Source organism: Artemia sp. Qi Xiang Cuo, chromosome 8, assembly GCF_049724085.1.
Source record: "Artemia sp. Qi Xiang Cuo chromosome 8, ASM4972408v1, whole genome shotgun sequence".
Taxonomy (NCBI): Eukaryota; Metazoa; Arthropoda; class Branchiopoda; order Anostraca; family Artemiidae; genus Artemia; species Artemia sp. Qi Xiang Cuo.
In genome coordinates, this window is record NC_142801.1 from 11756600 (window position 1) to 11783792 (window position 27193).

Here is a 27193-nt window from a genome sequence, read left to right on the forward strand (position 1 = left end):
TGTAACTGCGACTATTTCCGACTGTGACTACTTGCAACTGTGACTGTGACTACTTGCAACAGCGACAACATGTGAATACGACTGCGACCACTTGCGAAGGCAACTACTCTTGACTGTAACTGTGAATAATTGATACTGCGACTGCATGCAACCACTTGTGACCACGACTTCAAATCTGACCACTTATGGTTGCAACTACTTATGACTGTGAGTGTAATTACTCGCACCTGTACTTTCAACCACTTACGACTCTGACTACTTGTGGCAGTGACTGGGACTACTTTTGACTGTGATTGTGACTAATTGCAACTTTAATTGCTCGTAACTGCTACTACTTGTGACAGGGACTGTGACTATTTGTAAATTTATTTGTGAATAGAAGTACTAGCGACTGTTACTTCTTACGATTGATGCTGCAACTATTTGCAACTGTGACCAAGTTTGACTGTGACTACTTGTGACTGAGGCTACCTTTGACTACAAATATTTGTCACTGTGATCGATGTTACTTGCAACTGAGTATATTTGTGACTCTGACTGGAGCTACTTGCAATTGCGATTTCTTGCGTCTATAAATTTTACATTCTAAGTTTATTCGATAACAGTTCACCAAAATTTATAAATCACGTTGTTTTAATTACTTTGTAATCAATGACTGATGTGAATCTTAATTTTTTGAATGAATAAAAAAGAAATAATATGATAATGGTAAATTATTCTGAGCTATTACTCTGAGGTGTAACATTTTAATGATTTACAAAAGACCTTTCCATTGAAAATTAAAATAAGTTAAAATAGATCCATTCCTGATGATTTTGACAAATTGGAAGACAAATTCGCTTGTAGCGCTGAACCAGTTTGGGACAAGAGTCTAGCGTGACAAAACTCACAAACACAGTAGAAGGAGGGAAATAAAATAAGACTAAGCATTAATAAGAGAGAAAAATTTCCGGGAGAATGGGGAATTTTGTGTCAAAATCTTTCTTTTAAATGAGTTGAGTGATCCTTAGAACTTGCAATTGTCGTTTTAGGTCACGTTTTGACTATGATGTAATTGTGTTTGTACTGGATTGGTAACGTATTTCGACTACTAGCATCCTTGCGTTGGCCGTGCAGTGTGCTACTCCAGCTCGGTTCGAAATCTTGGTCTCACGTTACTAAGCCAAGATCAAACCTACTGCACCATCACATGACTTGACACTTAGGTCCTTGCTGACCACTTCCATCAAGGAGGCACACTTGTGCCTCTTTAAAGAGGCGACCCACCACAATGTTAAGCGATTTCCGGTCCTAGAGGTCGCAGAGAGACGGCGGTGATTGCATTTTGTAGCCCAAGCTCAAACTAAGAAACGTGCAAAATTTCATCCTCCTCCGAATTTATCTTCATGGGGTAAACTGGGCCGGAAGTTTCGACCCTCACACCACAGCCCCCCTTTTATGTTGTCCGATCGGGCTGAAATTTAGAGGTTAAGCTTTCCTAGGGCCTGGGAGCTTATCCTCGAAGCTCATCCCCCTGGGAGCTTTATCTCCTGACACGATCAGCTAACAGTTAGTCAAGCAATAATAAGTAATAAACTGTACAAAAATGTGCAGAAATTATTTGAATAAAACTAGGTTTTCTAAAGAGTTAAAGAGGCTGAGTCACAAGTTCGAACCTTAAAACATACAGGGATTAGGAGGTACAGTTGGGGGGCTGCCGCCCCCAAACCCCCCGCTTTCGCAGCCTTTAAATGAAAAAAAAAAGTTTTTTAAAACTGAAAGTAAGGAGCGACATTAAAACTTAAAACGAACAGAAATTATTCCGTATATGAAAGGGGCTGTGCTCTCCTCAACGCCTCGCTCTTTACGCTAAAGTTTTTATTGTTAAAAAAAAGAGTTGTGAGAAAGTCAAACTTTAGCGTAAAGAGTGAGGCGTTGAGGAGGGCACAGCCCCTTTCATATACGGAATAATTTTTGTTCGTTTTAAGTTTTAATGTCGCTCCTTACTTTCAGTTTAAAAAACTTTTCTTTTTTTTATTTAAAGGCTGCAAAAGCGGGGGGTTTGGGGGGCGGCAGCCCCCAAACTGTGCCTCCTAATCCCTGTACATTTTAAGGTTTGAACTTGTGACTCAGCCTCTTTAACTCTTTAGAAAACGTAGTTTTTTTTCAAATAATTTCACTAAGCAGAGGCATCTAGGATTAATCATTTACAGTATTTCTTTTATTCAAAGCGATGACGCATTATGTAGCCAAACGCCTTTAACGATATTTAGAAGAAATAAATAGAATAGCCTAGGCTTTATCAGGTTCCAATAATTAATTAACTAATGATTCTGTTCTAGCTACCCTAAAACGCCACTCTACTGAGTGCCCAACCAAGATGGGTTCTAGGAGGTAAGTTGATTTAAAAAATATTAGTAAGCATTGTATAGGGCCTAATAGTTCCTTTCTTTTCTACAAAGTATCCTAGGTTTAGGCTAGGAAGCTGCTTTTAACAATTTTTGTTGATCATCTAATGATTCAAAATGCTATTGAAAAAATCTGATGGTAAAATTCTACTGTAGCTACTTTTGGCTGTCTTGGAAAGGGGTTAGGCCTAGGTTAGGAAAATGAAACTTTCAGGGATGGGTCTAGGCTACAGGCTAAATGATTTCCCAGGAAGCATTTTGAAGTACCTCCTTTCACTCCTTCTCTCTCTAGAGGGTCCTGAAAATTGCCTACATGATAGGTCTATACCTAGCCTATTGAAATTTTGACAAATGAACATTTTATCTTAATTTTTAGTTATCAGTTTCCTTTTCTCTGGCTTTAGTTGTGAAAATGCAATTCCTGTTATTTGATTAGAATTTTAAGCCATATCAAGGTTTTTTTTTTCATTTCAGGAAATGTATTTGCATAATTTTAAACCTTATAAATTGGGATTCAGTAAAGTTGTGAATCTGAAAATTATTTTGTTGTAGGCTACTTCATCTGAGCAGAAGATCTATTTTGCAAGGTTTCACTTTTATAACACAGATTTTAAAGGTCATCAAAGGTCAAGACCCTCTAGAGAGGGAAGGAGTAGAGTTAGGTCCCTTAAAATACTTTCCCAGGACATACTTTAGCCAGTAAATTTTTCTTTATTCAGATTATTGACTTACAAATGAAGTAAACATACCACTTAATGCCTTTTTTTATGCTCTTTCCGAATATAATAATCATTTTTGTCAGAAATGAATTTTACCCCTACCCCTATAGGCTATATAGCCTACCAATTCAGGGTATATATTTGGGGTGTAAAATTTGTTTCTGACAAAAATGATAATTATATTTGTAAAGAGCATAAAAAGGATTATGTTTATAAAAAAGGATTATGTTTATAAAAAAGCATAAAAAGGATTATGATATAAAAAGGATAAAAAGGATTATGTTTACTTTATTTGTTACTCAATAATATGAATAATGAAAAATTTACCCTTTAGCCTGTAGACCCATCCCTGAAAGTTTCATTTCCCTAACCTAACCCCTTTTTAAGATTGTCAAAAGTAGCTAAAGTAGAATTTTACCAATTTGATGAAGGACTTTATGTAAAAATAAAAGAAATCAACCATCTGCTGAAGTTAGTGTAGCAAGAAACTGCAGGAAGTCAAATTCTAGAGAAGCTACTTTTTGCTAGCCTACCTTGGAACTTAACTTTCAGTAATGAATCTAAGGCCCAAAAACATACTCTGGGATGATATTGCCAAGCTACTATGTCAACCCTCCTCTGATTTCTAAGTCTTAGAAATTTGCCTACTTGACAGGACAGGTGTATAGGCTACCTAAGATATTGGAATTTTGACAAAACATCATTATACCTTAATTTTCACTTTCTTTTTTTCTAGTTTTAGTTTTGACAATGCAATTCTGATCATTTGAGTAGAATTCTAAGCCTTAAGTAGCATTATAATATATATAATTATTATAAGCATTTGAGTAAAATTATAATATCAATTGTTTTTTCTAGCCTATATTTAGGAAATATTTTTCAGATCTTTGAAACCTTTTAAGTTGGGATTCAGCAAAGTTGTGAAGCTGTAAATACTTTTCTTGTACTTCATTTAAGCTGAAGATTTCACTTAAGCAAGGTTTCACTTTATGGCACAAGAAATTTTTTTTAAGGTTATCAAAGGTCAGTGACCTTTAGAAGGTGAAGGAGGGAAAGTTGGTACTTCAAAATACCTTTCTGGAACATACTTTATTCTATAGATCCAGCCTTAAAAGTTTCATTTTCCTATCCTAACCACTTTCCATGAGAGCAAAAAGTAGCGCATTTAGAATTTTACTGTCATCACCACCTATCTTGCTGGCAGAGCTGTTCCTATGATCAGAGGTGGCAAAGGAAAAATTTATTTCAGTGCTGCTTTCCCAACTCAAATAAAAGCAAAAAACCAAATCAAAGTGGGTAACCCCTCCCCCCCCCCCCAGTTGCATTACCTAGGGTAGCTGACCTGGCTGCCCCCTTGGCATAATCAGTTTTGCCCCATAGTGTAACTTGTAATGTGAGGGGCTAAAGTGGCTAATTTTCAGTGGCAGTTCTCACCTCTCTTCTGCCTGGGGGAAAAATGTTAATTAGTTCCCCCCCCCCCCCCCCCTGTCTCCCATAAAATTTTCAGGCTGAATAAAACAAAATATTTTTTAATCAATTTATTTTTACTTTACTAATTAATTAACAATTTATTTTTTTATTATTTTTCATATTATTATTTAAATTATTTACTTATGCAACTATTTTTAGTTATTTTGATTTGATTATTTTCCTTTTTTAATGTATTTTATTATTTAATTAATAATCTATTAATTATTTTCATTTATTAACTGCACCCTTTTCTTTATTTTAATCAAAAATAAAATTTCAAAACTACAAAATGATTATAACCATTAGATTATTATTTGAAATTTTACATCCCTAAAATTTCTGCACCCTGGGCAAGTGGCCCCTCTGTCCCTCCCCTAAATCTGCCTTTGATAATTTTTCTGCATTTAAAAGGGTTGCTTTATCTGAAGATCAGAGTCTTGTGATGGTGCTGTGGGTTTGATCTTGGAAAAATAGGATACACATTTCCAACCTAGTTGTAGCAACACACTGCAGAAATGACAGAAGGACCTTTGTAATCAACAAGCATTGTTAATCCAGCAAAATAATAATAATAGAAGCTCACAAAGTAATGGAAGGCAAAATTAAAAGATATGGTTTGTTGCAAAACAAGTTTGTTATTGTTTAAAATTCTTTTACTTATTTTTGAAGCATTTACAAATTTTCTTATGGTGCATCATTGCTACCTAGTGAATGAAAGATAAGCTAAATATTAAATTGGTCCATTAGATCATGAAACATCTTACCTGATCATGTTTACCTTAAAATTACCTTAAATTGCATTGTCCAGTGAAATAAGGATTAAATCCTGTGGAATTGCTGTTTAGTGATGACAATGATTGGACATCTCAATGGCATCCCACTCAGTTTGCCATGGCTTTGATAACCATTCTACATCAACAGCTCTTTTAAAGACAGCAGTGCTAAGAGTAGTGACCACTTCTTTGGGGAGCAAATTCCACAAACTCACTATAATGTTGTTTCAAGAAATAATGTTGCAGCTTTTAAAACAACTTTGACTGGAAACTCTTTTTATGAAAGGCAGTGTATAGTACCATGATATTTATGGTTTGTCTTACTCAGTGCCCCTAAAAAGAGTTTAATGAATTTGTCTCCTTGTGTTCTGGTGTATTTGCTTATCTTTTTGTAATGTGTTCAGCCTAAGCAGTTTATTAGTTAGTTGTGGTACTAATCCATACCCTGGGGTTCAGTTCTTGTATATTGTCTTTTGTGTATTGTTGTTTATTGTTTTGTTTACTGTTAATTTATAATGAGACAAGCCTATGGCTTACTCTGTTTTTTTTTTAAAGTAAAAATAAATAAAAAAATTAGAGATTGATTAGAGGGAATTACTATTGATTGATAAAAACAAACCAATGATTTTCTTGTGGAAAATATTAGCCCAAAACATTGGAATAATGTTAAAAAAACAAAGTGTTCTAAATACAAGAGCCATGAATTTTGCATTGAAAGCTTCACTAAAAAGCCTCCTAGGGCTTTACAAATAGAAACAGAATGAAGCATAGCAAAAAGGGAGAGAAAAGAAGCAAAGTAATACCATACATTTTGCTGTTTGTTTACTCTTCTCATATGCTTCACTCAGTGCCTTGATGCTTCCTTCACTGTATAGCAACTATTTCAGTGATGCATGAGCTTTTTGCTTACTCTGCTCTGGGTCTTTCTCCTCAAAAGTTAATAATACCTTCAACAGTGTTACTCATTGCCTTTGATGTTCCCTGTATAATTTGAGCTTGTGGAAGAACAGGAGAACCATCCACTGCAGGTTCTTGTCCTTGACATGGATCTTTTTTTGGCAAACTGGGACTCAAGGGAGTGATGCTAGAAGGTTTGGTTGGGAGTAAAGAAGGACTGGATTGATTTTCAACTGAATCACCTCCAAGTGCAGAAGGACCCTGGTTGAAGCTGATTTCTAATGGGAGAAGGGGTGATGATTCTAACATAGTATTGTAAAGAAAGGAGTCATTCAGGATAGTTCAGAAACAAAAAGTAGTGAAAGATCTGATATGCTTGTCTGAAGCTCCTTGGCCTTAGTTGCCTGTTTTATGTCTTGCCAAAAATGAAAAAAGTTGTTGTAGGAGGTTTCTTCTGTTCATTTATTGATAAAATTGTGAAGTATGTTAGGCTCAGGATAGTTCTGACAGTGGCGATAACACAATGTACACACCAATATCACTGGAGCTTCCCTGCTTATATTGATGCTTTGCTGATTTGTTTATTTTGAGTTTCAGACTCTTTTTCCATGAGTTTTTTTTTTATATCAAGTGCTTCATATAGTCTATTGCATCTGTTGACCAAGGATGAATTGCATACTTCCTGAATGAATTTTTTGCAAAGAATTTTGATGAGGATTTGCTCAAAAATGGGAAACGCTGGGCTATAGTTTATTTGATGATTTTTTCTATTTTTTTTTTTTACTGAAATGATATTAGATTCCCCTGTTCATTACAAAGACCTCCTTTGAAACAAAACCTTTGGTGTCTACCACCTAAAACACTCCTGCCAAACCTGCCATACCTGCCAAAAGAAGTAAAAAAAAGAGCAATGAAGAAAAAGAAAAGAGCTTGGGCCAAGTATGTAAACTATAAATGTGATAACCACCATGACAGGTTAGAAACAGACTAAGAAATTTGACTTGGAAGGTTATGAGAGACCATGAAGATGCAATTGCAGCTAACTCAAAACAGAACCCAAAGATGTTTTGGTAACATGTCTCTGCAGCTAACCTGTCTAAACAAGATATCCCAGATCTAATGAGAGAGGATGGTAAAAAAGCTTCAGGTAGAAAAGAAAAAGTATACCTCCAAAATTCCAGTTTTAGTACTAATTCCTCTGCCCTACTCACAGCCAACACACCACCTCCTCTACCAGAACAACTAATCCCAGAACCGATGGTCATGGCAATTATTTGTAAAGAAGACGTTAAGAAGAGGCTAAAAAAACTTGAGGCTACAAAGCTCCTGGACCCGATAACCTATGCCCAAGACTGTTAAAAGAGACTGCTGAATACTTTGCCAAACTAATTGCTATGATGTTTGAGATGTCCCTCACTTCCAAATAATTGGAAGCAAGCCAACATCAAGACAATACACAAGAAAGGGAGAAGGGATCTTGCTAGTAACTATTGGCCTATAAGTCTCACATCAGTTGTATGTAAAGTACTTGAGGGCATCATAAACAATGTACTGGTCTCCCACCTCGAGAAAAACCAATTGCTTAGCAAAAGCCAACATGGTTTTTGAAAAGGCCACTCTATTGATACTAGGGTGAACTTGGGTAAGTCCGACACCGGGGTAACTCCGTCACCCCTGTCTTATCTGATTCAGTGAAGACAGACATCTGTGGTTCTGTACTTCATTTTCTTCCTTTGGCTTGGTACTTGACAACAGTGTTTAGTATTGCCGCCATTTTTAACCCCTCGTGCGGTGACGACCTTTTGAAATTTCGAGGAGCGGCATCTTTGCTGACCACGAGGTGGGTAGTAATTTTAACTGATAGTGCAGAAAACTAAGGAGAGGATGGACTGATTGTAAATAGCCGATGAGTTAATAGGATAGTTGAAGTATCTACTGTAATTTATTAGTATTTTATCCTCAAGCCAGTCAGGAGATACAAGGGGTGTCGGACTTACCCCAGAAAAACCCCCGTTCGGGGTAACTCCGGCATGTCGGACTTGCCCCGTACAGGGTAAATTCCGACACGGGGGCCGGACTTACCCCGTGTATACGATTGGCTAGTCTTTTGCAGTTCTAGCCTAGATCTCAGTGAATTGTATTTGTCAACTATTCCTTGATCCCAAGATCTTGACGAAAAGGAGCGACCTCAACTGAAAAATGGAACTGGAAAAGAAAGATTATGCCAAAAATATACTTATAGTTATGAGAAAACCTTGAATAAATTCCTTTTTTGATTTTAATTTGATCAAAGATACTTTTTTCAGATTTGACTGTCTTAATTTTTTGCTTAAGATTTTGCTTTCATATTTTTCAATTTTTATGTAATTTTCTTGCATCTTCCAGTTGTTTATTATGTTTTTTTCCAATAATAAAGGTTTACAGACATGAAAATGATATATACGAATCTTTTTTAGTTTGTTTATTCTTGACCCAAGTTGATAGTGTGATGGAGTATTATCAACTGCTTTTTCCAAACCATCTGCTTTTTCAGCCATATCTAATGTAAATTTGAAGGTCTAGAGGGGGGAGGGCAGCTGCCCCCCTCGCTACACCCATGAAAATCAATACTATTAATAACAGCTAAATCTGTCAAAGCTGAAAGTAATTAGGCATTGAAGAATCGCATTGTGCCAAGTTAATATTAAACCTAGTATCGTCGGATTACTTTCCAATGAAACACTAGATAACATCGGATTTTTGGTTCTAACAGAAAAACAAATGCATGGTAGACACGTTTAGGGGAATATATTTGAGTGTGAAGGGAGTTGGGGTCGAAAACACCATAATACTGCCTGTGATTAATATGATTTTTTTCTAAACTTTGTCAATCAGTAACAATATAGCTGAATTCACGAGTACCCATAGGGAATAAACACAATTTCTGATGTTTTTCTCAGGATGCAAACGCCAACAATTTTCTCATGAGAGAATATTTGTTGCTCCCCATCTTCAAGAGATTTCCCCTCCCCAACGAGGCCATAAGTGGAAAATAAAAATTGGTTTTTTTAATGTGGTTTAGAACAAAAAAAAGGTAAATTGTCTAACTGAGGCTCTAAAATTGTTTTCTGTAGGTTTTGGCTAATAAAAAACCTTGATGAGGATATCTGATAAACTTGTACAGATATTTTTTAAAAAAAACGTTAAGTCTGGACAGCTTTTCCTTCTTCCAATTTTCCAGAAAACGGATAGTCTGGACGCGCTATAAGCTTGAATTTGTCAATATGGCTTGTCGTTTCTTATACAATAGCTACGCTTTACTATTGTTACTATAAACCTGCATTTTTTCCAGATGCCACGCAAGTACAACCGAAAAACCAACAAGGGGACAGGAGGACGATATACTGCTGAACAGCTTAAACAATCCAAAGATGAAGTTCTATCATGTCGAATGTCTTTAAAAAAAGCTGTGAAATTTTACAACATACCGAGGACAACACTAATGGATCAGACGAAGAAGCAAAGGACTTTCCGCGAATCGCCCGCTGTTACTCTCGGGAGAGCTCTGGACCTACCTCCTGATGTTGAGAAGAGTATGGCAAATTCGCTGAAGGTCATGGAAAAGTGGGGCATGGGGCTTACCAAACAACAGTTCCCAGACGAAGTGCAAAAACATGTCAGCATGAACAAAATCAGTACTCGTTTCACGAACAACCGGCCAGGTGAGGACTGGTGGTTTGGGTTTAAGAAAAGAAACAACATCTCGCTTAAGAAACCTCCATCCAGATGCATGTTATTCAGCTACTAAGAAAGGATGGATGACTGCGGACCTTTTCTATAACTGGTTTAGAGATGTTTTCCTGCCTCAGGTGAAATAAAAACCACTTCTTATTCTTGATGGCTATGGCTCCCATTTATCCTTGGCTCTTGCGAAGCTCGCTTCAGAGAAAAACGTTACCATTCTCAAATTGCCAGCCCACGCATCCCATGTTTTGCAGCCCCTTGACAGGGTTATTTTCAAAGGGCTGAAATCATCCTATGAGCAGAAGCTCATGAACTGGCAACGAGCACACCCAGGTGACGTCTTGTCACGACCAGGCCTCGTGAAAATTTTATGTCAGATCTGGGAGACTTACTTAACCCCTTCACTGATTCAAAAATCATTTCAAGCAACAGGAATTTACGATTCCGCTATTCCAGCGCGTATCAACCGCGACGTGGTCGACAACGCGAAGTTTGATCCAGCCAGGTTCAAACAATATGTTGAGAGTAAGAAATAGGAGACTCAGAATTTAGCAAGAGTGACTACCAGGGTGAATACTGCAACTGGGAGTCCGAAGAAGAATCACACGCATGACAAATCCTTTGAAGAACTTCTCTTGGACTCAGTACGTTGCCCTTCTCTTGATGCCTCAGCATCCGGGACATCCGGTAGGCAGAGAGCTGCCCGGGAAGCTGAAGTAATCACATCTGCAGAGGCTTTGAGAGTGCTTGAACAAAGAGAGAAAGAGAAAAAAGAAAAGCTAGAGAACAAAAAAGGGAAAGTAAAAAAGAACACGCTCAAGCAAAAACTGAAAAATAAAAAGAAAAATGATCTTTCCAGTGAAGACTCTGACGTTGATGTGTCATCGGGTTCCTCAACTCACGAAATGGATATCTGTGATACTGTTGGCAGTGAGCATGAAGAGAAAGGGGAAAAGAAGCTAAACATACAGCTAAATGAGTACTATGCTGTAGCATATGATACCAAACGAGATCAACAAGGCTGGTATATTGGAAGGGTGCTTGATTTTCCCGATGAAAATCTTGTTCGTATAAAATATCTTCGCTGCCTGAGCCTAGCCAACTATTCATACGATTGGCCGAAAAAAGATGACATTGACAAAGTCGAAGAAAACTACATCTGTGCCGGACCATTGAGGCTCTCTGAAGCTGGAACCTTCACTCTACCACCATTCCAAATTTGGCACATCATCAGCCTGTACAAGAATCACACTAGTGCCTGCAAGTTATCAAAATTTTTCTTTTTCAAATCTCTTTGATACTAATTGAAACTGCTTTTTTTTTTTTTTATCCTATTATTTGTAGTATGTCGTTACCTTTTTCATATTTAAAATAAACAATTTTAAAAAATACCTTTCTCAGAGACTTCTCCTATGTACGGGGTGAAACCAGCACTGTCGGAGTTACCCCATGATAAGCAGAAAGCTGATGTTCCGCTGTGGCACAGACAAACCATTAACAAGAGTTTTTGGTTTTTATGGTTTTTCCGTACATTGAGGGACCCTCTATCATGTCTTAGTGTGGAATAATTTTTATCTCTACTTACATAAGATTTACCTGGGAGGTGCCGCATTTACCCCCAGACTCGGGGTAAGTTTGGCCTCCCTGAGATGGGTTGCTTTGGTGTAGCAACTCATGGAAACAACAAAACTTGGGGACTTTCTGGATTGTGCAGAATATTATTAGTATGATCAAAAACAACATCAAATAATTTTTATTGTGGCAGAAACTCCAAAACAATCTTGGGACCAGATTAAGCTGAAAAAAACTCGATAAAGGGCCGGACTTACCCAAGTTCACCCTAATCTAATTGAGTCATATGATTTTGTGACTAGACTCTTAAATACTGGTCAGCCGGTGGATGTCATATTGCTCAACCAAGCCAAAGCCTTTGACAAAGTTAAACACCAACTACTAATTTCGAAACTAAAGGCATATGGAGTGCATGAAGATGCACTCTAACCAGCAGGACTCAGAGGGTGTTGGTGTACAACTGCAATGGCAATGCTGTCTATTCTGAACAGCTACCAGTCACAAGTGGAGTGCCAAAGGGCACCATCCTGGGGCCCACATTATTCAGCATGTACATCAATGACTGTACTACAAACATGAAGAATCCTTTGATGCTATATGCTGATGACTACAAGCTCCTAGGACTGGCCCAGAATTACCTAAATCTATCAACTATGCAAGAAGATCTGGACAGACTATCTAGATGGTCATTGGATTGGTGTCTACAGTTCAATGCCTTAAAATGTAAAGTTCTACATCTTGGACACAATAATCCAAAACTTGCATATCACATAGGAGACGCCCAGCTTGAGGCAGTCAGTTAGGAGAAGGTCCTGGGGGTTATTGTTGACAGTGAGCTGAAGTTTCACTGCCACGCACGAGCTCAAGTTGCAAAAGCAAACCAAGCCCTTGGCCTCATAAAGTGAACATTTACCACCAGGAAGTCAGGAGTGATTACAAAACTGTACAAAGCCATGGTCTGTCCTCACCTGGAATTTGGCATGACCTTAGCCTCTGTACTATAAGATGGATGTGAAAGGACTTGAAAGTGTCCAAAGAAGAGCAACTAAACTTATCTCTGCATTCCAAGACAAATCTCACAAGGAACGTCTCACCTTACTCAAACTCCCTACCTTAGTATACCATTGGAAAAGAGGAGACATAATAGCAACTTGTAAGTTGCTAGAAAATGACCTATTAAGTCATGTCTTTTCCCCATCCTTCTCAACTACCACAAGAGGACACACCAAGAAGCTGCAGGCCCCCCGTTTCATCAAGCGAGAGCGCCAACAGTTCTTCTCAGTCTGTTCCATCCCACTCTGGAACAGCCTGTCCAAAGCCACCGTCCAATCTAAAACTCTAGATGCCTTCAAGAGAGGAGTTGATCAAGACTGGGCCAATGCCAAATGGAGGCTGAACTGGGATGTCAAATCATAACCTTGAAACACCAACAGCAAGATTTCTACAGGAGGCTCAACACCACCTTATCTTGCTGGACATGCAATTTAAGGTAAATGATATTGTTTTTTAATACAGTTGGGAAAGGACCAACAGATCATAAGAAGGGTGGCTTGAATGGCCAGCAAGCGTAAGAATAATGTTCTTGCTGTGCAAACCCCTTGCTTCTAGCCATGGAATGAACAGGGTTTCAATAAAGTCAAGACACAGTTGCCACAATTCTTTTTGGCACATTCTGGAGGAGTGTTGAGTCTGGACATTTTCCTTTTAGCAGCATAAAGAGTTTAGGGTACTCCCCTGCTGTTTTCATACATAAGAGGACAGTAAATCCCTCTTTTTCATGGTCTATAAGATGGTACCTTGACCCCTTATCTGCAATTACTTTTGTTTTTGCCAATGCTTCCAGATTGAAATGCATCATGGTTTCATGGGCATTGAATCCTAAGCAAAAGTTTTTGAAATCCTCTTATATTACTCTGTCTTCTTTAAGGGCTTGAGGTTTTTCATTTGTGACTGAGGTTTTGACCACTCTTCATGAATATATACTGTGAAATGACTAGATATATGCAAAAATTGTTCATTAATCCCTCATCAACATAATGCACCAGTGTACACAACACTGTCAATCAAGAGGTTTTTTTTAGAACATGTGGAACCACTGTGTTGGAGCATCCACTATTCAGGCTTGACTTTCATCCATTTGACTTTTTATCTTTCTGGTCAAGAGCTTATTAGAAGAAATATATTTTTGTGTCTGTAGAGACAACAAAGAAAACAGAAATGATGATGAGTGTCAAACCAATATGCAGCATTGGTTCCAAAAATGTAAAATTTCTATAGAGTAATGTAGGGATCAAGGAGATGTATATATTGAAAGGTGCTAAGGTTTTCAATGTGCAAATTGTGCTTATTAATTGTCTTTGTCCATACAATTGCTTTATATATTGAAAAAGACATTATAATTGTCAAAATTATGACAAGGAAGACTCAACAAGCATTTATTTACCTTGACTTTTAATATTTTTTTCACCTTTCATTTTATCTTTAGACTGATTATACTGGTTTTAAATCAACTTTTTTTTCCTTTTTAGCATTCATAATTACCCTTTATTACTTTTATGCCATAAATAATAGTGATTGCACATATTTGGAACTTATAAATAATCTATTATCATTATAATAATCAATAAATAATCATCAATAAATAAATAATCATTATAATAATCTATAAATGATTTTTTATTGTAGTCGATGGTTTCATCCAAGTGTTTCAGGAAGGGAGGCAGAATTGCTTCTGAAGAATCTTGGAACAGATGGAAGCTTTTTAGCAAGACCAAGCAAAACAAATCCTGGAGACTTCACACTTTCTGTCAGGTATCACTGCTTTTTTACTTTTTTTTTATCCTCTAGTAATAATTTAATTTCAGCAATAAATGGAATAATCATCATTTGCCACTAATAATTGTCTTTTCTATCAAACTGATGTAGTTAACCATTCAGATGCATCAAAAGAAAGGTTCATTCAGTTTTTTTTTCAGTTTTTAGTTAAGTAAAATAATATAAGCTTGTGAAGCTAAGTATAATATCTCAACTGTTTTTCAATTGCTTTTTGGACAAAGCTGGAAATTTGACATAATTTAATTCAATGACATCAGTGCTATGCTTTGGCAAGAGTTTCTGACCCTTTGGACTGTCTTACAATTTAACAGCTCTTCCATGTGCTGAATTTACTGGATTCCTACAACAACCTGTATTGCAAAGATAACAGACATGTTAGCCAAATTGTCTTGAGGATATTTTATTTTTAATAGAAATATTTAGTTTTTGAGTTCACTTCCTAATTGTTTTGTTCTAAATACAGTTTATCTAAAAAAAAAGTTTAGATTTGAAGAGCTCTGCACTTGTGCATCAAATCAGAGGGGAGTAAGTCACTTTCATCACTTGTTTAACCTGGGAGAATTCACTTTATATAAAGCACTTCTCAGGAGCAGACCATGTGTTCTGTGTGGAAGAATTTTGCTAAATTGGTGCTGGCAGGGCTGTATCTAGGATTTTTGTTCGGGAAGGTTTTTTTTGTGGGGGGAGGGGAGGGGGTTCACAAAAATAAGATAAAACACACATCAAAAATTTGTTTATATGCATTTTTTTTTACGTTTTTACAAGTCAGACAAACATTTCGGAGGGGGGTTCATTCCCCCCCCCCCGTAACTCCTCCTCTGGATACGACCTCAGGTGTTGGAGACTAGCATGGAGGAATTTTTTATGCAACCATGGATGGCATCATGATGCAATCTTCCAGTTATCTGGGAGTGGATAAAAGCGTTTGAGGAGACTAGTTCAACACTGGCCTAACTGAAATTTCGGTGATCAGGGTCTTCTAAGAGCTACTAATCAGAAGTTTCTGAGGGGGCATTAATGTCCACTCGCTGAATAATTGGGTCATACTCAGAGGTGATTTTTGGGGAGGGCCAGAGCACTTGCCCCAGGTGCAGAAATTTTAGGGGTGCAAAATTTCAAAGAAATGATCTAACAGTTATAATCATATTGTAATTTTTGTAGTTTTATTATTTACTAAAGTAAAGTAGAGGTCACAGTTAATAAATAAAAATAATTTTATAAATTATTAATTAATAAACCTAAAACTGAATTATTCAATAATAATAATTGGAATAATTGACTTAAAATAATTAAATAATTAACAAAAAAGATTAAAACATAAATTATTAATTTGTAAATGAGTTGGAAATAAATTTTTTTTTTAATAAAAATTTTGTTAAAATTTGGCCTGACAATTTTGTGGGAGACAGGGAGGGGGATGGGCACTAATCAAGAATATGTCCCGGGTGCAAGAGTAGCCAGCAGCACCAGTGCTGGTCATACTTTGTCAAGGCCAAGAGAGATTGTGCAGTTTCAGTGACCTGGAATGCTACTCGCCAATAGTAAGTGGCTTTTCGGTAGCTGAGCTGCAAAACTGTCCTGGATGCAATCAAAGAACTTGATTTCAGCAAGACGACGCCACAGCATACACATCCAATGTGTCTATTTTGCGAGTTCTTCAAATCCCTCCTTGCAGTTGAATTCCAGAAGAGGTGTCTTAAATTGACATCCCATGCAGTCCAGATTTGTACCCCTTGGATTTTTCTTATGTGTATGTCCAAAATTTAAATTTTTTGTCAGTAAACCAACTTCTTTGATTCAGATGAAAGAACATATCCATAGTATCATGGCAGCCATTTCAGGTCTACTTGTTGTGCTGTAATGCAATTTTTTTAATTATTTAAATGATTGTAGTATGCTTGCTGGACTAAATTTAAATGACACAATAATTTAGAAGTTCTTCTTCTTCTTCTTAAAAAAAAAACACCTAGAATCCTAAATGGACTCCTTTTGGTTTCTAACTTCACTTTTTCATAACCATAAAACAATAATAATAAAAAAACAAAAAACATAATACAGCTTCAATTACCGTTAAATACATAATACAGGATTTGATTGACTTGTGGAAAGAGCATGTACTCAAGCTACCTGTTCCTAACAGTTTAAGGCCTACATGCCGGATAGCACTGATACGGCTCTTCCTGCTCACTCAAGCTCTCTTCTGCAGAGGTTTACAAAAAAAAAAAAAAAAAAAAAAAAAAAATAAATCCCTCAAGGCACATCTAAATTTATTAACACACCAATTGCCAGTTAGTTAATTTCCACTTAGAGAAGTTAATTTCCAAAACTCTATATTTGAATGATAAATAAAAATTTTGTCAATAGACTTCTTCCTCTACTTCATTTTGACACATCAATCAGTAACTTTTTTTTCAAACATCCTATATAAAGCTGAATGAAAATACAGGAAGGGAACGTTGTAGTAAGAGTTCACGCCCCCTGTGACTTTCATTAACAGCCCTACAACAGATTGAATTTTTTGGTGCCCAGCAAAAACATGAACGTTAAAAATGACTGGCACATTAGTCTGAGTATCTTCAGGAACTTTTCATTAACACAAATATTAAAGTATCTTGTCAAATTTGGAATTATTTTGCTTTAAACATAAAGCTGTAATTTTATCATGATTTGATGCGAGTACGAGAAGGGAACATCACAATAAGAACTCATGCCACTTGATAATCCACTTGATATAAAGCACTTCTCAGGAGCAGACCATGTGTTCTGTGTGCAAGAATTTTACTAAAACGGTGCTGGCAGGGCTGTGTCTAGGATTTTTGTTCGAGAAGGTTTTTTTTTTGTGGGGGGGGGAGTCACAAAAATAAGATAAAAAACACATCAAAAATACGTTTATAAGCATTTTTGTTACGTTTTTACGAGTCAGACAAACATTTCGGAGGAGGATTCACCCCCCCCTCCCAATCCTGCTCTGGATATGACCTTGAGTGCTGGAGACTATAGCATGGAGGAACTTTCGCAGCGACCATGGATGGCATCATGATGCAATCTTCTACTTATATAGCAGTGGATAAAAGCGTTTGAGGAGACCAGTTCAACACTGGCCAAAGTGAGATTTTGGTGATCAGGGTCTTCTAAGAGCTACTAACCAGAAGGTTCTGAGAGGGCATTAATGTCCACTCAATGATTAATTGGGTCATACTCAGAGGTGGTTTTAGGGGAGGGCCAAAGGGGGCACTTGCCCCAGGCACAGGAATTTTAGGGGTGCAAAATTTCAAAGAAATGATCTAGCAGTTATAATCATATTGTAATTTTTTTAATTTTATTATTTACTTAAGTAAAAAAGAGGGCACAGTTAATGAATAATATTAATTCAATAAATTATTAATTAATAAACCTAAAACTGAATTATTCAACAATAATGATTAGAATAATTAAATTAAAATAATTACATAATAAACAAAAAAGATTAAAACATAAATTATTAATTTGTAAATGAGTTGAACATTTTTTTGTTAAAATTTGGCCTGACCATTTTGTGGGGACAAAAATTAAGATACGAGCTTAAAAATTCTACATTATGGTTCTCTGATACGCTGAATCTGATGATGTGATTTTCATTAAGATTTTATGACTTTCCGATAGTGTTTTCCCTTTTTTTGCAAATAATGCAGAGTTTTTGGGGTTTTTCACTTTACGCTTATCGATCTGAGTAAAGTTGACGAGACTTATATATTTCACATAAAAGTAAAAATCCGATCCTTTTGATGTATCTATTGATATTAACAGTCCGTTTTTAGACTTCCGGTTACTATTGAGACGAGTCGCTCATACTGTACAGTTCGTTGCCATGAACTGTTTGATTGTCCTTACTTTGGCCCTGCAGTTTGTGGTTGCAGCTGAGTTTGAACTCTGAGTCCCGTATTACCAAGCTGAGAGCAAACCCTCCGTGCTGACACAGGACTTGTAGGAACTGAAACAAATTATTTACGTAATAAACGGTTTTTTAAATCTTGGTTTTGTAGGTGGTTTTGTAGGTTGTTTTTTGGTTTTTCAAAAATTGTGAAACTGTTTTGTATGTCTAGCTAGACTTATGTCCAGACGTGTTTTTCTCCAGGAATTTGTGCGAAGGTGTGAAAACCTTGCTAGGGATGCATATGAAAAGCGCTTTTAAAAATATTGGTAACAAGATTCTTGACTGGATGAATTTTTCACCCTTACCACAGAGTTATAGGCCTAAGAACTGAATACTAGGCTGCAACTTATTTCGGCCAAGCGCTAAATTGCATGCGTGAATGAGCGCTGCCTTGACACGATTTTCTGATCAGAAGTTACTAGTTTCACTTAAAGTGTTGCATAACCCAGCACTGAGTGGTGGAACACCAGCTTTAATGTCAATTTATTGTTCCCCTTTGTGTATAAAAATAACGCACTAAGATGAATATGATAAACCTAAAAACGAAAAGGACACAGAGAAAATTTCACGCAATTATTGCCAACTTTGACTTTTAAGTACTCACTCGACATGGGTCAAATACTATAAGGTTTCACAACTTACGACACTATGCACATGATAGAAGATACATCATTGGCAAATTGATGATTCTATTGCAGCATACAGCAAGCCTACGTGACAGTTCATCTATTTTTTGGCAAATCTTTAAAATACCATACCGTCGGGAAATGTAGCTCTAATAACAAGGATTTTGATAAAGATATCTTCATCCAATAAGGATGCTGATAGTGTGGGCATAGGATAGTTATAAAGATACTATATCCAAATAAGGATTCTGAGATAATACTTGCAGAACCTTAAGAATAACGTCTGAATTTGCTCTCTGTCAGAGATAGTGAGAATTGTGTGAGATGCTGTACCTTCTTTGAAATGGTCTTCCAAGGGATGCTCTCCCTGAAAATCCGTCTGTTAATTCCTTTAAAAAGAAGTTTAACTGACACAACTCTAGGGAGATAATCTAGGTAAATGGTTGGCTAGTGGCAAGCCAGGCCCCGTGTTCTCAGCAGCTGGTTGCCAGATAGAACAAAAAAGCTCGGCTTGTATAGGGAGTGTAGGTTAGTTAAATGAAAATATTTCCAAACATAGCTATTTTCTCCTTTTTTCAAAATTGATTCTTTTATATTGGACCTAATATAAAGCAAAGATGTGAATAATCGAGCTAATATTTTTGTTTTTATAATTAACTCAATGATTTTGTTCAGTAATTGTGGATTTCGCTAGTTGCTTTTGCAAATTCGGAGACAAAGTCGAGGATCCTCTCTCATCAGTTTTCTTAGCCTTTTGACTTGACAAAACTTTGGCTATTGACAAGACTTGGCTATTTTAAGAGATTGTTTATTAGGAGGAAGCCTGAGATATCCATCGGTTTAGGAGGATCTGTCATCTCTTGCTTTATTTACTAAGGGAATTTATAATTCTGAGAATTATTCCAAAATGACTTTGTTTGCTGAGAAACGGCAAAGGTAAGTACTCGTGCTATGAATAAATATTTTGCAATTTCTAGGGGTAATTGCTTAGCTTGGTTTCCATTTTTATAGCCCCCATAACTTGGTTGTGAAACAACTAACACTTTACTCCTCTGTTGAGAAAAAAATATTTGCAACTCAAGAGATAAGGTATTAGTTTTCTGTTTCATTCCCTTGTGTTGTCAATTTTGTTTCCTCTCCAGCTTGAGAGGTAAGGAGGTGGAGAAAATCACCACATTGTTCTTCTTTTCTGTTAACTGTATTAACCTCAATATTCTACAAGTGATTTGGTAGTAATTTTAAAGCTTGTATTTCTTGAATTCTTGTCTCAGGACTAGTGGGGATAAAAGTACAAATGAGGAGTTTCAGTGTTTCTATTAAAAATAAAACCTTAGCAATTTTGTAAAAAGAAATCTAGTGAGTGAATGAATGAATCGGATTTGCCACTAAAGAGAAATGATGTCATGATGCGGAGACATGATGATTAGATGTCATAATTCACTGTATTACCATTTATCATAGATGTCATCATAGACATGATCATGATGTCATCACCGTGACGAATAGACATGATGTCACTAGCGGATGAATAAATAAGATCAAACAACACTAATAAACAAACGAGAGTCGTATAAATGTAAGTGAACTAACCAAGATTAAACGAGCAAGAATGGAACAAAAATAACACCAGAGAATGCAAGATATACAAATGTAAACGAAAACATAAAATGTAGAAATTTAAATGTAATGATAAATGTAATTTATGATGTAATTCATGTAAAATAAAAATATAATTATAAAAAAAATGTATAAAAAATATAAAATTTAAAACGAAAATGAAAATATAAACGAAAACATGGTCGCTAATATAAGATAGCATCGTGATTTTGTTGTCGTTTGAATCTTCATGGAATTTCAGTTCTTTTCTGCACCACCGTGCACAAATTGCAGGCATTGTAGTGGTTACTAATCACTAAATGCGCTTCCAAAATGTAGCTCGTATACGCAATAAAAATATATATTATGTCGAACTTTTCAAAAATCGTTTCTTTTTCAGAATAGGGGAGGAAGTGACTCATATGATAATTTAAAATAAAATTTGATCCTTTCCTTGTCAGAATAAGGGAGGAACTGATTCATATAGTAATTCAAAATAAAATTTAATCCTTTCGATCTCAGAATAGGGGTGGAAGTGACTCATATAAAAACCCAAAATAAAATTTAATCGTTTGTTTTCAGAATAGGGGAGGAAGTGACTCATATAAAATTCAAAATAAAATTTAATCCTTTCTTTTTCAGAATAGGGGAAGAAGTAACTCGTACAAAAATTCAAAATAAAATTTAATCCTTTCTCTTTCAGAATAGGGGAGGATGTGACTCATATAAAAATTCAAAATAAAGGTGATTTCTATGACCTTTATGGAGGAGAAAAATTTGCCACCCTTGCAGAATTGGTCCAATATTATATGGAAAACTCGGGACAGCTGCGGCAAAAGAATGGAGAATGCATTGAACTTCGCTACCCTCTAAATTGTGGCGATCCTACAACCGAAAGGTGAGAAGTAGTTGTGGGAATTTTATGCTATGGTGATTCATCAGGCTATGAATTTAAAAGCTTTAAAAGTGATCAGAGGATTGGGGGGGGGGGGCTCTTGTCTCAGAAAGGTCGAGGAACCATCGGAATCTATTTAAGCATTAAGGATTCGAAAAAATATAGCCTATATTTTATATATATCATACACAACCGCATTAAAAGATCTTCCTAGATGTTTAAATTTTCTTTGCTTCTCTTGTGTTTTATTTGTTTGTGAAATATCCTATATTCAACAGCCAAAAAAATAAAAATAGTATTAAGCGCACAAAATCTATCAGTGCTACAAAAAATGTAATTGACTTTTATGTGCATTATATATAGCTGCATTAGAAAATCTTCCTAGATGTTTAAATTTTCTTTTCTTTTTAATCCCAAACATATATAACACATGTATTTCCATTGTTGTAAATTCCTTTTATTATCTGTCTTGTTGGTATAGGTTATTCAAATTTTTAGTGCCACTGATACATTGACATCTTATAATAAGTTGGATGTCAAGTTAAAAGAAGAGGCTTGTCTGTGGTTACGGCCTTTTCATCCTCTTGTGCGATTATTTTGATTTTGTTGTTTTTTATATTTAATATTGTTTTGTATGTGTTTTTTTTATCTTCTATTTCTTCCCTTTTTTATAATGTTAATGGGTCAAAAGTAAATTGATTAATAAGCTGATATCTTAAATACTCTGAAGAAGATTATTATTCTATTCCAGAAAACACAAAAAATGAATATAAAGACGACAATATGGCCAGTAAATGAAAACGAAGAAAAAAACAAAACAAAAACGAATATTTCGCCCATAGCTAACAAGACGTCTTGTTAGATACGGGCGAAATATTCTGGCTGGCCAATTTGGCTTTAGAACTTCTATTCCAAGATGAATAACTTTATCTAGTGAATGCTAAGATATGTTTGAGTCTCTGTGCTGGACTTACGACATTTTTATTATCTTAGGCTAACACTTGTACCTTAGGGATGGAACTGGAAGAATTAAGAATGAGTCATAAACGTATGTTTTCACGCGAATTGCTCGCTTCAATGGGTCAGCTGGTTTTTATTTTGGTAAAGTAACGTGTTTTATTCCTGCATGACTGGCTTTCATTTATTTTTGTACTAAGGTTTTGTACTATTACAAAATATTACAAAAACTATTACATAAAACTATTACTATTACTAAAACTATTACTATTACTAAAACTATTACTAAACTATTCCTAAAACTAAAACTATTACTATAAAACTATTACAAAACCTTCAAAAAAGGTTTTGTAATAGTTTCTTTTTGGAGACAAGATGATCTCAGTATCAGGGGGGTCGGGATCCTTTGATGCATGAAAAGGTGAAACAGAGTTCCATAAAATCCTGCCCAATTGATATTCTATCCTATCACATTATGTGTTTTTCGTCCGGTCTATGGTAAACGGTCTTTTGCATAAGAGGATGGTGTGTCAAAGCGAAAAAAGTCGGCAAATGTCCATTACATAAGGAGAGTATCTCACGAGGATATGAAAATGTGGCAGAAATCTACTCTCACTACTCCTCACTACTCTCACTACTCTCACTCTCTAAGTACTCTCACTACTCCTCTTCTTCATAAATAAACACTTCATCAAGGTATTTTTTTCGTGCATCTCCATCATAATCATATTGGGCATTTAGCAACATATACATATCAAATAAATCAATAAATACAAATGATGAAATGAAGTTCTGGAAAATCCTACCGGGCGGGGGGGCGGATTTCCATAATAAAATGAATTTAGTTTTTACATCGTTTTCGGAATCTGCATTTGTAATCCAAATATATTAATTACATTTATTTATATTAATGTAGGGTAATGGATAATTTTATTGAGTCTAGGACTAACTTAATTTAATGGTTGATACTTCAGTAATAAGCTTGGAAAGTTACTTGGGATTTATTCAGAGTAGAATTAGAAAGGCATACATTGTTTTGTTGTCATAACCAAAAATTTCCCCTCTTTCCAGGTGGTATCATGGCCATCTCAGTGGGCTGGAAGCTGAGAAGTTGATTATAGAAAGAGGGAAGAATGGCTCATTCCTTGTAAGGGAATCCCAATCAAAACCGGGTGATTATGTTCTATCCGTCAGGACAGACGACAAAGTGACCCATGTCATGATTAGGTTTAAGGTAAAGTTTAGATGGAATTCAGGGTGGTGCACGTGATTCGCCAGTCTCATTTGCGTAGCTCCCCAGAATAGCTTTTTTGACTATCTATCTCAGGTTTGAACCTATGGTAGCGTGGAATTCTGATATTACTCGAGAAAGTGTGGTTTTATTTGGTTCTCAGTGACGCTATGACTAAAGGCAAAATATACCACTTTTTTCAATAATTTTATGTCAACGGAAAACTTACTTACTTACTTACTTGGTCACGTCTCATGTGGGTGTAAAACAAGGATGTACATTATCTCCTAAGCTCTTCTCCTTGTTTGTTAATGATTTAGATAGGTATATGAAAATTAATGAAGCCCCTTATGTATCTTTGGATTGGTTTAGGCTATCATACATGTTATTCGCGGATGACATAGCTCTAGTGGTGGATAGCAGAGATAATGTTCAGAAGTAATTAAATATAATAAAAAATTATTTAGAAAAGAAGGATTTAGAGTTGAACGCTAAGAAATCACTAGTATTAGTATTTAGGAGTAAAGGAGATGTTGATTCAGAGGTTCATTTTAATTTTGGAGGAAAAGTTTTAGAGGTTAAAGATCAATTTGTTTATTTGGGTGTTAAGTTTAGTGCTTTAAGGGGGATGTCTAGGCATGTAGAAGATTGTAATTTAAGGGGTAATATGCTAATAAATATGCTTTTGAGAAGTAATTTAAATCAGCTAGCCGACATGAGGATCCAGAAAAGAGTTTTCCAGACAAAAGTAGCTTCTAGTCTACATTGGGGCTCTGAGGTTTGGGGTTTTGCTAAAGGAGCTAAGCTAGAAGTAGTTCAGCTAAGATATTTTAAGAGAATTCTAGGCTTGAAGGATTCATTTAGTCCAGTGGTACTGAAAGGAGATTTGGGGCTATTTTCTTTAAGGAGTGTTAGATTGGTCAGAATGGTAAAATTCTGGGAGAAGATATTTAGGCTACCTGGAGTTCGGCTTCTTAAGGCAGCTTATTTGGAGAGGTTGAAGGATGGTAGACGTGATTCATGGTCAAATCAGGTAAAAAAATACTGGACCTTTGTGAACTTTCGGAGATGTGGAATGAAGGAAAAGGCCCTATGGATGAAACCGTGTCAGTATGGAAGGAAGTCCAGCGAACCCTAAAGGACCAAAAAATCCAAGAGTGGCAAGCTCATAAGGACCAATATATGTCTTTGAGGTTTTACTCCCAAGCCAAAGACGGTTGGGGGGAGGAGGTTTATCTTAAATTTGGGTTGAATAAAGAGAATTTGAAGAATTTGTTGTCGATAAGAGGGGATAGTTTGGATTTAGGTGAGAGAAGGAAATTTTTGGGAAAGTTTAGGCTGGTGGCTGGCCCTTATTTCTGCCCAATGTGTGGATTGGTGAATTAAAACTTATTTCATTTTGTATCCGAGTGTTAAGAGCTGCCTGAGTTGCGGAATGAATGTTTCGGACGAGTGTTTGGGAGCGAATGCTGGTTAATAGAGCGGATGGCTGAGAGGAACGCATGTGCTATTAAACAGTTGTGTAAGTTTCTTCGTTTAGGGATTAAATATAGGGAATCATGTTTGAGGGGATAGCCTGATAATATTCTTATGATTTGAATTTTATTATTTGGTGTTTGTTGGTTAAAAGTCGAACCTTTGTGTTTTTCTTTTTTTGTCGTTTTGTTGTTCTTTTTTCTTTTTTCCTTTTTTGATTTTTACTATCTAAAGTTGTATTTTGTTAATGATTGTTGGTTTGTAGATTGTATTATGTGTTGCTATGGCCCACAGGCTTTTTGCAATAAATCTTATCTTGTGGCTGGAATTAGCCGTTTCCACCGTGCCCGGCATCAAGGATCTTCGAGACCTGTTGGGTCTGCCGACGGCTGCTTTGCAAGTGGGATTCATTGGGTTGTCTATATGATGACATTGATCGTGGGTTGCCTTGGTCGTGATGGCAATGCATCTCTTGATACCACACATTTGTCGTGCATCCACGTTTGATATGTGATCACTCAGGTATATCCCGAGGGTACTACGCAGACAGGTATGCTCAAACACCTTCAGTGCATTTTCATGTAGCCACTTCTGTGACCGGTCGGTCAACGGAAAATACCTCTGATTAGCTGAAAGTGATGTCATGTGATCCCTTTTATTCAATCCCAGACCATGTCACGTTACTTTTGTTTCAAATTTGAGCTTTTAATACCTGCTATGTATACACATGCGCTTGACAATGCACAAGTGCACTGGTTCAAAATAGTGATACTGGGGGATTACGTTTATAAAATGATTGTGATGCGTGTGTTCGTCACCCAGTATTTGAACTAGATGTCGTTAGAAAATATGAGCGAGGTGGATATTTTATTTTGAAATTTAATCTTTTAAATTCATTTATAGGAGATAAGATATTTATTTTTAAAAAAAATCAGTATCACAAGCCCACAAAGGGCCAAATTCGGACTTCGGAGTCGACAAATCATATGATTACACGAAAACTGGGGAAAATACACAAATAACAACGAAAAAAAATTGTAAAGTCAATTAAAAGTTAAAAAGATAAAAACTGGTTAAACTAAACTTAAACAAATGCAAGTCAGAAAAAAAATAAAAGGGATATTAAAAAAAGGGGAGGGGGAGAATAAGCAAATAAATACAAAAAAGAACAAGATATAAATATTTGTATATAAAAATTAAAAGGGACACTAAAAAAGTGTCAATAATTTAACTGCATAAAGTCAATAAAAAGTTAAGAAAATAAAAATGGTCAAAAAATTGGGAGAGAGGGGACAAAATAAATGAATAAACACAAAAAAGAGAACGGGATATAAATATGTATATATAAATTAAAAGGGACACTAAAAAACGAGTGGGGGGGAACAAGCAAATAAGTGCAATAACCTGGGCAGCACCATCAGCCAATAAAAAAAAAAAAAGAAAAAAAGGGGGAGAAACGAGTGTGATATTTTATTCTTTTTTTTCTGTGATGAAGGGGAAATTTTTTTTCATATCTGGAAGTAACTTAGCGAATGGGGGACAAAATAGGGATGGGCTTAGAAAGAGCTCGAGACGACCGTAATCTAGATGGGGAGTGGCGTTTGGGGAAAATATTTGCCGTCTGAGGGCTTGCTATTGTATTTTTTTTAAACAGAGGCACAACGAAACCCTCCTGCGCTTAAGGGTTTCCAAACTGGCTTTTTTTAAGGAGCAGAGAGTTTGGCACCTCTTCTTTTTTGAAAATTATTCGCAAGGCTCTTTTTTGGATTGATTCAATTTTTTGCGATTCTTCGCGAGAGATACCAGGGTGCCAAGCTGGACAAGCATGTTCAAGATGTTGGCAGACAAAAGACGTGTAAATCCTTAAGAAATGAGAAGGGGGGACGCTAAATTTATTTATGAGCTTAAGGAGGGCGATAGACACATTAGCTCTATGGATGATGTTTTTAACGTGGATATCCCACTTTAAGTTTGAAAAAAAAGGTGAAGCCAAGTAATCTAAATGAGGACACAGAAATTTCAGGAGGATAAAATTAAGAAAATGGGGGGAGGATTTGAGGAAACAAATCGGCATTGTCATAGATTTAGACGGGCTTACTGTCATGTCTAAGTCCGAGGCCTCA

The 27193-nt window shown here is 36.1% G+C and overlaps 1 protein-coding gene across 1 annotated transcript in view; it reads left to right on the forward strand.

Annotated features, from left to right (window-relative positions):
* The first annotated feature begins 2261 nt into the window (after window positions 1–2261).
* The window catches only part of LOC148949164 (tyrosine-protein phosphatase non-receptor type 11-like), a 58386-nt gene continuing 33454 nt past the window's right edge, over window positions 2262–27193 (forward strand). The window contains exons 1-4 of the mRNA XM_089093215.1: window positions 2262–2373; window positions 14227–14352; window positions 21215–21409; window positions 23435–23597. Of these exons, the coding sequence (XP_088949341.1) occupies window positions 2360–2373; window positions 14227–14352; window positions 21215–21409; window positions 23435–23597 (498 nt within the window). The 5' untranslated portion in view covers window positions 2262–2359. The remainder of the gene's footprint in view (window positions 2374–14226; window positions 14353–21214; window positions 21410–23434; window positions 23598–27193) is intronic.